This window comes from Fukomys damarensis, unplaced genomic scaffold (genome assembly GCF_012274545.1).
Source record: "Fukomys damarensis isolate Sample0158 unplaced genomic scaffold, DMR_v1.0_HiC HiC_scaffold_37, whole genome shotgun sequence".
Classification (NCBI taxonomy): Eukaryota; Metazoa; Chordata; class Mammalia; order Rodentia; family Bathyergidae; genus Fukomys; species Fukomys damarensis.
Genome location: NW_022900949.1, coordinates 38,574,617 through 38,589,299, shown reverse-complemented (window position 1 = coordinate 38,589,299; position 14,683 = coordinate 38,574,617). Strand labels below are relative to the sequence as shown.

General features: G+C 45.2%; 1 protein-coding gene across 1 annotated transcript in view; it reads right to left on the bottom strand.

Annotated features, from left to right (window-relative positions):
• Pkd2 (polycystin 2, transient receptor potential cation channel) overlaps nt 1-14,683 on the bottom strand; it is a 45,786-nt gene that overhangs the window by 9,418 nt on the left and 21,685 nt on the right. Inside the window, exons 4-10 of the mRNA XM_033759308.1 lie at nt 13,868-14,001; nt 12,132-12,382; nt 9,955-10,179; nt 7,812-8,040; nt 5,508-5,675; nt 3,616-3,797; nt 2,350-2,470 (exon numbers count right to left, since the gene is read on the bottom strand). Coding sequence (XP_033615199.1) covers nt 2,350-2,470; nt 3,616-3,797; nt 5,508-5,675; nt 7,812-8,040; nt 9,955-10,179; nt 12,132-12,382; nt 13,868-14,001 — 1,310 coding nt within the window. The remainder of the gene's footprint in view (nt 1-2,349; nt 2,471-3,615; nt 3,798-5,507; nt 5,676-7,811; nt 8,041-9,954; nt 10,180-12,131; nt 12,383-13,867; nt 14,002-14,683) is intronic.

Sequence of the window (14,683 nt, the reverse complement as noted above, 5' to 3'; positions counted from 1 at the left end):
TTCTTACCATGGTATCCTCAGTATCTAGCATACTGACCCACAGTGTGCAGTACATAGTAAATAATAATAATAAAATATACATAAACACAGGAATATAGCTATAAATATAAAATATATAAATATAAATTTTTTTTGTTTTGTTTTGTTTGGTTTGGTTTTTTTTGGTACCAGGGATTGAACTTGGGTCCTTGCACTAGCAAGGCAGGCCACTGAACTGCTGAGCTAAATCCCCGGCCCCAATACAAATATTTTTTAAGTGGATGATGAACAAGTGAGAGCTCTCTTACATTAGTAGGCTACTACATCTCTATCCATTAAGGCAGTTTTGATAACTCAACATAGAGAATATCTAAGTTCCTGGCTACATGCTGTATTCCAAGGGTGGAGAATGTCAGTTTTAATTACATCTCCCACCAACCCAGGCATCTCACATTCTATATTTGCTTCCCATTGGCTAAGTCTCAGGTGGATATTTCATAGGTGAAATGGGTCAGAACACTCAGGAGATTGAAGAAAGCAGACAGTGGCAGAGAAAGGCTCTTAAGGGTCTGAGGACAGGAAGTTCACCTGCCTCCTTTCCCATCCTGGCAGTCAAAAGGTCCCCTCATTGTCAGATGGGCCCATGTCCTATGAGGTCCTTCCCTGTGTGGGGGTTAATGGGAAATTCTGGCTCAGCTGAGCCACTTAACACCAGCATTGATTCTTTCTGAACAGAGGAACTAAATTAACACTAGGCAGGCAGCTCAGAAAGTGTCCAAGTCTACCCTCATTTCCTCATTTCCTTCAAAGACAAGTCTGTGTCATAATCAGCCTCCCCTCCATCTATCCACCTGTCATTCTGCTATCTGTCTTTCTATCCATCCATCCATCCAACCATCTATCATGTACCTACCTATACGGGGGCAGTATGAGAAGAACAGTTACTTTTTGTGCAATATTATGGAAAATATTGTAGGATTAAAAACAAAACCTAAGGGCTTCTTTTCCTGTTTTGGTGATTGATTTGATGAAATGACCAAGTAACACAGAAGGCGCTGCCTACTACAGCATATTATTCTGACAAGTCCTCAGCTGAGTCCTTCAAAGCTCCACAACTGCATCCCTCATCTGGCGGATGACATACTCAGAAAACCAGGTTGCTCAAGGTCATTGGAAGAGTCACTGAAGGACTCTCCATTCCTGGTCTGTGTGTCCTGAGAAACTCAGGTGCCCCAGCACTGAAAGTGGCACCCATGTTAGAGAGCAAGGAAGGCTTACTCATCCCCTACGACAGTGGAGAACACATGGCACGCACACTGAAGCAGGCTGTTTGTATCATTGAAAGCTCTAAAAGGTTTGCCAACAACACTGCCCTAGGATCTTTAATATAGGAAAAGGATTAAATCTGAAACCTAGCCACAGTGCATGTATGCAGTAAGGTAAGAGTGGACCTGCACGACCCTGAAGTTCCCTGTGCAGTCAGTAAACATGTTCGCCAACACAGGAACACCTGGGCAACTTTGGAAACTTCCCACTGAATTGCTGAAACCTCTCGCAAAAGATCTGTGCAAAATTTACTAAAAAAATGGAAACAATTTTGTTATTTTATTAAGATGATTCTTTATGTAAGAAAAGTTTTATGTCTTAGGGTGCAGATGTAAAACACCCACTGCCTAAATTAAGCCAATTTAACTTCTTATCTCCCAGTGGACAATTTAATGCAGGCAAACAACTGAACACTTTTCAAAATATCTTAACTTTGGGCAAAAAACATTAAGTGTTAAAGTGCGCTAAGTTACGAGAATAAAAAATTATTTTTGAAACTAATTTTTAAAGGAACTCCCATTCATTATTAGATTAGTTTTAAACAATATTTAAGTATTTTTTGAAGGCAGTCTCTAGACGCTTACAATAGTGTAAAATGTGAATAAGTCAGAATGACTTAATCTTGACAGGGAAGAATTCATTCAAATATTACTCTTGACAACCTGGACCTTCTGTCAGTTTATATTTTTGTTTACAGAAAAAAAGACAAAGGAAAAGTCAGGAGGGCAAGTGAATATGAAAGTGATGAGATTTATGTTAAAAAAAGTAAGTCAGCATATTTTACCTCTGAAGCAAAGCACTCTACAGGTAACTGATAAATTTGTTCTAACTTTTTTTTGAAATATCTATCTGTCCTCACGACAAGACATTCGAGTAAGGCTTAAAACTGTGAATCAAAAAAGAGTAAAATAAGTTTTCTAATATAAACATTTTTTTCCTATTTCTTGGGTCTTTATTCAAAATGGAATGTGAGATTAAAAGAGAAGGTGGTGATTTGTGATCACGAAGTTTAAATCACCCCACTATAAACAAAAATGTACATACCAAAAGAATGAAGAACATAAAGAACACAAAGGTAGTGAAATAAAGTGGTCCCAAAACTCGGTTAGCTTCCTCAATCTCTGCAAAGTTGACATCGCCCAAAATGATACGGAACTGAGTGAAGCTATAAAAACAAAACAAAACACCACAATACGAAACCAAAGAATGTCCAACGGTTGAGGTAACATTTCTTAGGGTGGTTTCACAGCTTTGGACCTTTTTGGCAGTTGTGGATCTGTTTGCAGAAGTCTTGCTACTTATATCAATAATTGAAGCATTCTAGGATATTAAAATATATTTGCTTTCATATGACATATGTTTCCATTTGGTAAATGTTAAATATAATCATTATTAAATGACTTATGTTGCAATTGGCTCTAGGGATCCATACGTAATCTGGGTAAAACATGGTAACTCAATCTCCATGAGATCACCTTACAAGGGTGTGAAGTTAAAAGCTTTTAAAAGTAAAAAGAGATGATTTTTGAAGGACAGGTAGAATTCCATGTGTTCAAAGATCCAATACATCCACAGTCCCTCTAAGTAAAGTCTAAGTAGCTAAGTGTTGCTTTTGGGTCTAGTAAAATCATTTCTATTCCTGACTTTTATCAATCAGGAAGATGAATCAGATGAATCAGGGATCCCTACCGACAAGGCCCTTTGCAACTTGCTGCTGCTCCTTTCCTAACTACTAATTCCTCAAAAATGGCACAGAAATCTGATAGTGGCATCTATTTATTTAATAGCAGTGCTAGGGACTGAACACATGTCCTCAAGCATGGTAGGCAAGTGCTATAGGCCTGAGCTGCTCCTCAGCTTGGTTTAGGGTATGAGAACTCTGGAAAAAAAATCTAAAAATTCCTGTGTTGCACTAAGTTTCTTTTAGAATACTGGAAGTACATTTTTTTCTTATAGAATAACTTGAAGTTCAAAATATGGGGCAACCATATTCAACAGGAATGACAATATTCACAAATGACCCCTACAAAGCCCCAATCTGTGCCATGCGCTAAGACCTCTGTCTCTGGAACATGCTGGTTTTTCTCGCTGTCTGCTGTCTCTAGCTCATTTGTTGAGGGCTTCAGCATTTCAGACTGTATTATCTGCTTTGCCTTTATGGGTCACTGTTTCCAGGAAAGTAACTCATTATTATTTTAAATGACTGTTTTGAACACTTGCTGGTCAATCGCAACTGAAAGGATTTCTTTATCTTTGAGAGAGCACTGCCGTCTCTAATTTAATTTGCTTCTTAATTTTGTAAATACTTACATACATTCTTGGAAAGTACTGAAGTCATCAACCTGAGTGCCAAAGACAAGGTATGCCAACTGAGCATATGCCAGGAAAATAATGAAGAACATGAGGGCAAAGCCAAAGAGGTCTTTGGCACACCGAGACATGGTGGTGGACAGCTGGCTCATAGTCCTGTTAAAGCTGATGAATTTGAAGAGCTGAAAAAGAGACAGTGCAGGTGAGAGGACAACACCAGGTAGCGCACATCCTCTGCAGTATTACTCCACTTAGCGGAGCAGTGGCATCTGACAGAGACTGCCACCTGGGACCCACAGACATTAAGCCACATGATAGGTGTGATATAAAGATGGAGATATTTTCACTTAGGTGAGGCAGCCCCCCAAAACAATAAAAATAAAACAAAAAACCCCTAATGAAAACATCAGGAGATATTACTGTGAACTGGTAACCACTGTTTATCGTGGGCAGGGATGGCTGCATGCAACCACTCTGAATCTCCACACCCAACACAAAACCGCAGTTTAATCCTCAGCAGTCAGTGTTTCTGGGAGCCAGGACTGAGGCCAGCTGTCCCTGCACAAAGCCACATTGCTGGGGACAAGGCAGGTATAGGATGACCTAAGGCACCAGGAGGGGCCTTGGTGGGAGAACCAGGGTCAGAGGTGGAGCCTGGTCCCTGCCTAAAGAATTTAATGGTAGAACTTGGGGAAAGGAAGCAATAAACAAGACAGAACAGCCAGAGGCACAACAGGATGGAAGGGAATCTCTAGAATTTTATTTCATGGTTTCCTAGAAATTGCTCTTGGCCACAGTTAAATTCTCCTGAAGGTTGCTATAATGGACATCACTTCATACAATTCCTGTTCATCTCAGATTCTGGCTACTTTTTCTGTTTTATGACAGAGGTTTGATGTGTAGAGAGGGCTTCTGAACAAGCAAGTGACTGGACAAACAGCCTCAGAGACATGAGGAGGCAAGGATGTGCCCTTAGGGAAAGCTCAAGTTTTCTAGGTGCAAATGGCACCTCAGGAAGACACAGAGACAGGGGAGAACCTTCCAGAAAGCTGATTCAGGGAACTCCTGTGAGGAAGGAAATGTTCTATTATTTCCATTTCCTACTCAGTAGCCACTAGCAATACAGAGACGCTGAGCACTGAAAACGGCTGGTGGGGCCGAGGAACTGAATTTCTAATCATACGCAGGCTCCACTTAATTTCAAATGTAAGTAGCACATGTGGTAGTAGCTGCTGTCTGCACAGCACAGTCATAGCCCGAGGTGGTGTGTGTGTCCCGTGGGGCAGGCGGATAGCTGACTCAGGATTACTGAAACGCCTGCACCTTCAGGACGGAGGCTCACTGTGCCTGAAATGCCCAACCATGCCCCCACCTTGAATGCATGCCACACCTTGGGAAAGAGGGAAGTGAGCAAGGGAGGGAACTCTTTGGAGGAAGTGATTGTCCAGTCTCAGTTCTGGTGAAGCTTCTCCTGGCCTCCTGGAAAGAGGTGATTCTTCCAGTGAGCATTTCCAGGCACAGCCCTTATTGCTCCACTGTTCCCCAACTTCCCCACTTTCTCTGAGTTCCTGCTCCTACCCTGCTCACCCCTGAGGGAAACTGGGACCTGCCCTATGCTCAAGCAGCCTGGGTCCAGGCTGAATAAGCGTGTGTTAAAGGAAGTCCAGAGGGACAGACCCTGTAGGAGTCCAGGAAGCAAGAGAATCAGCCTTACACCCGGTGAGGGGGCAGCACAGGGGTCCCGCTGGCTTCTTCAGTGTAATTATGGAGCTGTTCTGGTTGTCCACTTGAATTTGGTTCTAAGGCAACTTCAAGTCCTCTATGTTTTGTGTGACTCATATTAATGCAAAGAAAAAGTATTAACGATCTCGAAGGTGAAACATATAAATTACCTTAATCCAGACCAAAAACACTGTGACAGCAGCTATACTGTTGAACTGTATTTGCCAGGATGCCAGATGCTCAAAGTTGGGGAAGGTGTCTTGATCTTCTAGAAAGTGCAGGAGGCCCTCCACACTTGATGTTTGGTAGATGTTAATTCCTATCGCTATCCCCGAGAGCTGGAAGGCAAGAGTTATAGCTCACTAGAGTGCTTTAGAAATAAACAGCTTAGCATCAAATGACCACTTTGTTTGCCTCACGAGCACTTACAGGTTCCAGGGCTGACCACTGTGTTCACCCAATGGTGCCAGAAAAGCCACTCAGGGCGGCAAGTGCTGAGCAATGCTGTAGATGTGCATGAAACGTACTGCTTGTGTTCTCTCTGGTTGGTGTGTGTGTGTGTGGGTGTGCGCTCACATATACACACGTGTGTGCACAGAAGTGTGCAGAGCAGAGACTATACCAGGACAAGCTCGATTCAAGCAGGCGTGCCTTCTGGGTTTTCTGCCACTCTCATGTAAATCACTTCTACTTTTCTGTTTGCTTGGCCTCATCTTGGTTTCTCATTTTGTTTGTGGTTTAAAATTTTGTTTTAAATTTTCTGGTTTCTCTCCATTTTGTAATTTCCAGCTGCATATGCTTTCCAGTCTTCACCAAGTACCCTGCCATTGTCTAGTCAGACAGCACCATGCGAGGAGGAAGGGGGAATAAACAGAAGTAACTCTGAGTAAACTCTGTCCTCAAGAAACTCATGTTCTGGTTCAAAACTAAACACTACAAAGGGCGGGGGATTTAGCTCAGTGGTTCGGTGGCCTGCCTTGCAAGGGCAAGGACCCGAGTTCAATCCCCGGTACCAAAAACACCCAAAAAGCAAAAAAACTAAACACTACAAAGGGCGGGGGATTTAGCTCAGTGGTTCGGTGGCCTGCCTTGCAAGGGCAAGGACCCGAGTTCAATCCCCGGTACCAAAAACACCCAAAAAGCAAAAAACCTAAACACTACAAGAGGAGCACTGAAGAGTTGGCAGAACACGTCCGAATGTGAAGGGTGAGACAAACAGCACTCCCTGTAAAGGAGCATGTCAAAGGCACGAAGTGTGCCTGGTCACCACAGTGGGAACGACAGGCAGAAGGGGAGAAGGAGCTGCGAGCCTCTGCTGTCTTTCACTCATGACCACACATCTTTTCACAGCTACCTTGGGTCCAGGATGCACAATCAGACCTGTGGAGACACCGGCCCCATGTGGTGTCCATTCCACTGGACTAACAGGTATACGTGGGCCATTGTGACCTGCTGTCATGCAGGGTCTGCCCGGGTCCATGGTAGCTGGGCTACGGCAGGTGCTGCACCTGTCATCATCCATTTTTTGTCTCCTCATGGCTGCTGGTCATTAACACTTCATTAGCCCTTCCTGAGATGGTGTCCCGACCACAGCCCAGTGAGTATCACAGCAAGGAACATCTGGCCGCTGCACAGCTAAGATGCCAATGTCACCACCTTCCCTTCCTTACTGGTGAAGGGTTTCCAGAGCTGATCTTGTAGGTGTGTTTGTGTGTTGGTGGTGGGAGTGCTTCCTGTGTGTTTCCTGGGATACAATGAAAATGTTCTTCTCCGTGGACTCAGGTGTAAGGAAGATGTCGGGGTGGGTGAGCTGAAAGAAGAAGAGCTTGCACAAGTCTGCTCAGGCTGTGGGAAGGAAGCAACAGAGAGGAGGCCTAAGTGATTTAGCTTAAGGGGAAAAAATGAACAAGTGCTAGAAATTATAGGCATCTGGGGGCAGACACAGCACATAGAAGACAGTGGATGCAACTTTGCCTTATGATTTCTTGCACCTTATACAGAGCTCTGTGATAGGTATATCTCAAGCTTTATTTCTATTTGTAGGAAAGTTTAGACTGCAAGAGGTTTACTCTGTCACTCAAAACATGCTTGGGGTGTTTTTTCTTGTCATAACTTGACCCATGTATATAGGAAAACATAAATTAATTTTTAGTAGCAGTCGAAGAAAAATTATCAGTAGCAAAAGCAAAAAATAAGTATCTCCCTCATAACTCATATGGCATGCCAAATAGGAGTATGAATTACTGAGTTATTCTCATGATTAGTGTGGTTAATTGAGAGCTTAGTACAAAGGCTGGTCCACCTCACAGTCAAAAAGGCTTCCCATGCACACGAGGAAGTAACTTGCAACACAGATACTGACATAAGAGACAGGGTCTTCTAGATTCTCTTCTGGGATATCCAGATACACTAAAATCTGTGACTGACATGTGTTTGGAGTAGAGCTGGGAATTTGGCATTGTTCTCCAACCTACCACAACAATCACAACATCCAGACAATTCCAGAAGCTTCGGAAGTAGTGTAGCTTGTGAATGTGAATTTCCAATATTTCTTCCACCGCATAGTAAAGGATAAAGAAACAAAAGATAATCTCACAGGCTGCCAGGAAGAAATCAAAAGCTGTGATGTAGCGGATCAGCTTTACAGGCTGAAACTGCCAAGAGGTGACCACGCCTCCCGTTGCTGGGAGTTCAACCAACAACCTGCATTGTGATGAGAAAGAACATCGACTCATAGATGTAGTCAGGAAAGGAAGTCCATCTGTTCTGTCCCTCCACCATAAGGCCACTGCGGTTACCACAGGTCACTCCAGTGAGTGGTGAATTATTTTTACTATGGCCAATACCTCCATAGTTGGAGAAGGCTGAGCTTCCCAAGACCTCCCAACCCAAATGATTCCTTCCTTCACAGGCTTCCTTCTACTCCTCAGGCATCTGTATTGTTCAAAATACGGTGCAATATTTTTTATATGGAAAAGTTAACCAATTTATCTTTCTAGAACTTTTATTGGGTGGAAATCACTCAAACAGGAAACACAAAGAATATAAAAAATACAAGCTATGCTCTCAAAACATGTATAATCTGGTTGAGAAGTCAATATCTACTTTGCAATCTATAAATTGGAGCACTGAGCCTCTCAATTAATTAATTCATTCAGTTGGTAGGTAGCACCTAGTTAGTACCAAATAGTTTGCCTTGCTCCTTGACCAAGTTGGGGGACTGTAGTGAATGTAAACTCCTCTTCTTTCTCTGTCTGCTGGGCTGGAGAGTAGTGGTGAGAACCGAACTCTCAGAAGAGCAGCACAGAGAGCAAGGGACCTCGTGACACCTTCGGGGTGAAACTAAAAGCAAGCAAGTGGTCTCGTGGTCAGGTCACCTCCCACTGGCCAAGTCTGGCACTGCACTTATCAGCCATGTCCAGAAATTTGCCAAACAGTGCAGAGAAACAGAGTGACCAGCTTGGCAGTGATCACTCTGAAGTCTGACGGGGAAGGGAAGGACATACAGAAGACATTCTTTGAAGAGACACTTAAGCGCCAAGTCACCTGCCTGCTGTCATCCTCTCCACTGCCTCATGGGAAACATTAGTAAAAGCTCAATAATAATGGCATCAGGTTTTCATTCATGCCTTATAATAACTAGAACTTGGTTTAACCTGATACCATCTTCTACAAAAACGGAAAAGGACTCGGAATATCTGACTGGCCATTAAAGCAGAGTTAAGTTTAGCCTAAAGTGATGATAAAAGAGACACTGCCAGTACATATCCTTATTTTGTGTGGAAATGTTAAGTGCAGGTAATCCCTGCAGGCAATATTTAGGTGTTGCCCACATGCCATCCAGGGTAAGCTCCAGATACACTTGCCTTACTCTACTTTTACTTTTCTTTTCCAAAAAAGAAATTATCATCTGAAATCCTGTAAGTTTTATTTATCCCTTTTGTTTACTGTTTTCTGAGGGATCCTTATTTTGCTCACCAGTGTGTTCTAAGGACAAAGCCTGGGCATCTGCCAGGCATCCAACAATGAATGAATGAGTGAGTGAATGCGTGAGTAAGAACTCCCAGACAAGCCAGGAAGTCACAATCGGTACCCTCAGGATCTCCCGAGTGGTCATGATGCAACATCACAGAGCCATGGAAAGGGCTTCCCAGGCCTCTGGTGAGGGTCCAGCACAGCAGGGGCCAGGGTGTCCTCAGGCACAATCCTCACTGCTGTGCTGTGTCCTAACAGCATGGGAATCACCTGAGAAGAGCAGCAAACCTGGGAAAAGGAGTTAAGGTTTGATAGCAGGGGATGTGGTAAAGGAGCGTGAAGCTCTGATCAGCCTTAGCACGGCTGTGATAGATGTGAGAAAACCACAGGGCTTTTTCTCAATGTTTCCATCCCGTGATGAATGTGGACCAGACTTAGGTTTTTTTTTGTTTTTGTTTTTTTTTTGAGTTACAATAATCTAGGACCCTGAAATCCCTGAAATGTCCTTACCCCACTAAGCCTGTAGTAATCACTCCTTCCTTCTGTCACCCAGATTCCTGCACGTCTCTCAGGCAGCTGCAGGCAAGGCTTCCACACAACAAGGGCTCAGAAATGGGAGGCACATGAGCCCTCAGGACATACCTGGCCACGCAGAAGAGGTTAACGTTGGCGTTGTACACCGAGAAGTCAATAAAAACTGCCCTGGTTCCTCGGTCCAGCCAGACATTTTTCCTGAGGCCAGCAAGCTGGGTGGCTGTTTCCTGTCTGGTTCTTGACAGATCCAGGTAATAGCCAGCTCCACTGTAAGCTGCGATCACTCCCCAGTGGGTGCTCCCATTTAAGTCCTTTTCACTTGTGTAGATCCAACTAAAAGACAAAGCAGAAAGGTAACATTACTGGAGCCCTTGTGGCCACTACAGAGACCGCCTCTGGCTGCTGCTAAGAGAGTGTATATAACAAGCCTTATCAAGCGGGCAAGTTCTGACTGAGTTCCTGGAGAGTTATTGGCCCCAGTTTAGGAATGAGGCCGTGAGGCCTAGAGAGGTCACTTTTGTCCCAGAGCTTGTGAGGGTAGACTCGCCATGTCTGTGGAGCTGAGGCAGCAGCCTGAATTCTGTTGCCTCCCTGGCAGCTACTAGTCTGCCCCCAGGGCCAGTGAGAGCTGAAAGGGTTTACATTTCCACCCAGCTCCTTGCTGTGCAGCCTCTGTTTTTCCACAGTGATGGAAACAATGCTCTTCCAGAGGTGTTTTGTGAGGGGAGATGAGATGTTGTGTGTATGAACAGCAGTGTGACATGGAGTCACTGTGTATCAGTTTCTCTGGATGACATGAAATAAAACAGAATATTGAAAAAGCCACAGATTAGGGGTGTGCTTATGCTTTGCAGGAGATTAAAAAACAAGGAGCATAAGAACACATAATCATTTCCACAACCAGGAAAAATGGCCTCTGAGATTGTTCGTGCTTTTGCTCTAAATGTGTCCCTCATGTGCTCTGGTATAAACAGAATGGACACCAGGAGGTAAACACAGAGTACAGTCGTCCAAGTGTCTGCCCCATTGCTAACTCACACATGGGGATTCCAGGGGCTTGGTTCCTAAGAGCAGGACAGGGATGTCCCGAAAGAATGAACTTAGCAGAGTGCAGAAGACAGCTCTGCCCCAGGGACTCACCCAAGGGCAGCGCTCCAAGAGGCCACCCTGAAGCTGCCCCACTTCTATGGAATAACGACAATAATCTAAAAAATAAAAACTGTCTTTCTTTAATAGCCCAGTATTTGAGATACGGGTAGTGACGGACACAAAAGACCCTGCGAAAGTGCACATGTACCCACATAAACCGAATAAACACATTTGAGGATGGGCTTTAAACCACTAGCACACATTTTGTTCACTTATTTCTTTTTCTGTGCTGCTAGAGATGGGACCCAGGGCCTCAGGCCGGCTGGGTGAGCATTCTACCTCTGAGCTACATTCTCAGTCCCAGCTCAGACTTTAAGTGTCCGTCAGAGGCTGTTGTTAACGACAAAACAGAAAGGAAATCCCTCCATTTGCTTCAGAGTGGATGGACCTGGGGAACAGGATACAAAGTGAGATAGGCCAGGCACTGAAGGGCAAACAAGTGCTGCGTGTTCTCACCAACAGAAACTAAAACCCTAGAAAACGTCTCACAAAAGAGAGCAGAAGAGTTTCCAGCAGACTCTAGGAAAGCTGATGGGGGAGGCAACGGGAAGTCAGATGAAGGCACAAGACACAGCCAAGCGGGATGAAAGGGTGCGTGGAAGGCGGCAACAGTGGACGGCGGTTTAGGACTTATCTTGCAATGACCAGAAGAGACTGAAGGCCCCAACGTGAGAAATGATAACTGTTTAAGTGGATGGAAATGCAAAGTAAACCTGATTTGATCAGTACACACTGCATCTATGTTTCAAGTTACTGTCCTGGACTCCACACAGGTGTACACCTATTACATGTCAATAAAAGTAATTACATTTTAAATAAAAATCTATTTGTAAAGGACATTAAAAAATTTTCTGTACCAGAAAATTTCCTGCTAAGGAACCTAACAGATGATACTATGAGAACAGCATCTTAAATGAAACGTTTAAAGGCTCAGATAAATTATAGTGGGGGGCATACAGCCCAAAACTTAGCCTTTTGAAAAATATAGCTACGGAAACTAAAAGGGGATTGATAAGGAGAGAGGTATGGAGAGAGCACAGATCAATTCGGCCCAAGCTTGCATGTAAGCACTGAAGTCCCAGAAAGCCCCTCCTAAGGCAGGGGCCAGAGAACGAATGAACACCACAGACACTTACGCGGTTCCGTTTTGTGGCCCAAACGGTGCCCTGTCTTCACTACTGACCGAGTAGACATCATAGCACTCTTTAATCTCATCTTGCAGGTCCACGGGGATGGAACAGGATCCGTTTCTGACTCTGAGCTGCCGGATGCGTGGGACCCCGAGCAGCAGGTTCTCGTAGAAAATGAAACTGCGGTTGTCCGCATCGTTATGGTGGCCGGGCTGCGCCTCCCAGTACAGCCCATCCAGTAAGGGGCCCTCTGTGAACTGAAAGTGAAGGAAGCACTGGGGAGAGGCTTGAGCTCTTAGGCCATGCTGCTCCTGCCTAGAAGCTTTGTGTGACCAACACTTTGGCACCTGTGACAGAGCTCGGACAGTGGGCTTTGTTGGCAGAGATCTGCGCGTGTGTCTTACTCCTTCATTCTCCAGCAGTGAGACCTGCAGTAGGATCCTCTACGCCAAAGTTCTCACAACTCGAGGATCCATCTGCTCTGTGGTCAGGGCACGTGGCACAGGGCCGACACTTGATCAGGGCAACTCTGATTGCCACCCCAGGACTAAAGGCAGCAGGTTGGGGGTGATGTATAAATCCACACCCACCATTAACCCCAGCTTCCCTTATGAAAACAGCATCCCACACAAGCACAGTTCTAAAATCATCTGCAGAGAAGCGGTGAGTGTGGGCCACCAGCCTGCCACCTGGGTTGTGACTATACAGGGAACCTTTCTCCCCTCCTACCCCTTCAGAGCTCAGCAGTTATTCAGGAGCTCTCGCGGGTGAGGAGTCTCATGTTAGGCTGCACACTGCTCTGCCTGTAGGGAGGGCAGACCTGGCCACCGCTCAGGATGTTGTCCTGATCAGATGACCAGTAGACATGGACTGCTCAGCACCACTGAGGTGAGACAGGTTAGTGGTGAGGAATGTGAGGCTGGGTGCCAAGTACTGTTAAACATTAATAGGTTCCATGACTCTGCTTTCTCTACGCTTAAAATCAACAGCTCTGACCCTAGGGTTTAGTAAGAATTTTGCAAACTACCTCCCAGGGAGAAACAGTCATTTCCTTTCTAATCTCCCTTCCTATTTCCTTAGATTCTAAGCACCACAGAATATTTGTCCCACGGTATCAGGCGTGGCTCATACTCTGCCATTCCATTGGAATTGTGACAACTGGGAAAGGGGCTGGGTTCAATTTATTTACATCAGTAGATCTGCGAAAGAGGGTGCTTTTCCAGGAGCTGGGGACACAGACCCTTGTCAGCAAAGACACAAAACAAACAAAGTGACACAGAAACACAAATAACCCTCTTGGGCCTTATAGCCTACAAGACGTACAACTGATATTAAATCAGTATAATAGGCTAGAATGAACAACTGTCTGTCATGTTGGAAAAACATCCATTTCTCGTTTTGCTAGCTACTCAGTCTTACACATCTGTGCACCCTGGGTCTTATCAGCCTCATTTTCAAACTGAGTGCAGTGTTAGCACTTGGACAGTGAGGTTACTGCAGGGTTTAGACAGCAGAAGGTATACATTGCTCAGTACTGTGCAAGGTGCCTAACCTGCAAGATTCTCAATAAATGGAACTTTGCCCCCTTTGAGTTGTAACTTCCAATAACTCAGCACCATTTGTAGCTTTTCCACAGTGGTAAACACACTGCAGGCCCTGAACATATTCTTGAATTCAACTTACGACCCCAAATGCACAATTCTGCAGGACAAGCATGGACTTTCAAAGTCACGTGCAAATACCTTCCAGAAGTCCTGCACAGAAGACAGAGTTCTGAAGTTAGTTTTCTCCGTCTTGGACACAGGCATGTCTAGGAAGAGCTGCGACATCGTCCGGGTATAGTAGTACACATGGGAGCTCATCATGCCGTAGGTCACTGGAAGACAGAGAGAAAGGTGAGCTGCACGGGAACCTGCACACAGGTCCACAAGTCAATGCCTGTATGAGGAGCTGGTCCTGGAGAGGGACATCTGCGAGGGACAGGTGTCCACATAAGGTCTTTGTCACCCTTGCCTTCTTCCCCCACCATTTTTCTGGCTTAGAAAAGAATTACATAAGATCAATACTGGCACGAGTTAAACTGGCTCACACTGAGTACTACACGGGCTTCCCATGGTCTTCCCCACCACTGTGGGCTCAGACCCCCGACCCCAGCACGAGCTACTGTATCCCTCATGCTGTGACCGTGTCTTGCACTGTTCACTGCCCCTAGGACATGCCCAGCCTCCCTGCCTCCCCCAGACCCACTCCCATCCTGTTAGCCTTGCTCTGTCCCTCAGGGTGACCTCTGTGGACTCTACCACTTGACAGCCTTGGTCTTCTTCAGGCCAAAGAAGAGAGGTTGGTTTGTACCCTCTGTCCACTGTCCCATCCTATCTGCAGCAGGTTGGAAGGGTCCTCCAGCCTGGGCCACAGCTGCAAGGGATCTCTTTCCACATCACACTGGGTTCCCACCACACCCTTCCCTCCCTGGTCCCCTCAAGCCTGGAGGGGTGACCTTCCCGAGTGCCTCATGTGCCCTGGTCCTTCCTTTAACCCTGCCAGTCCCTCCAGAGCCC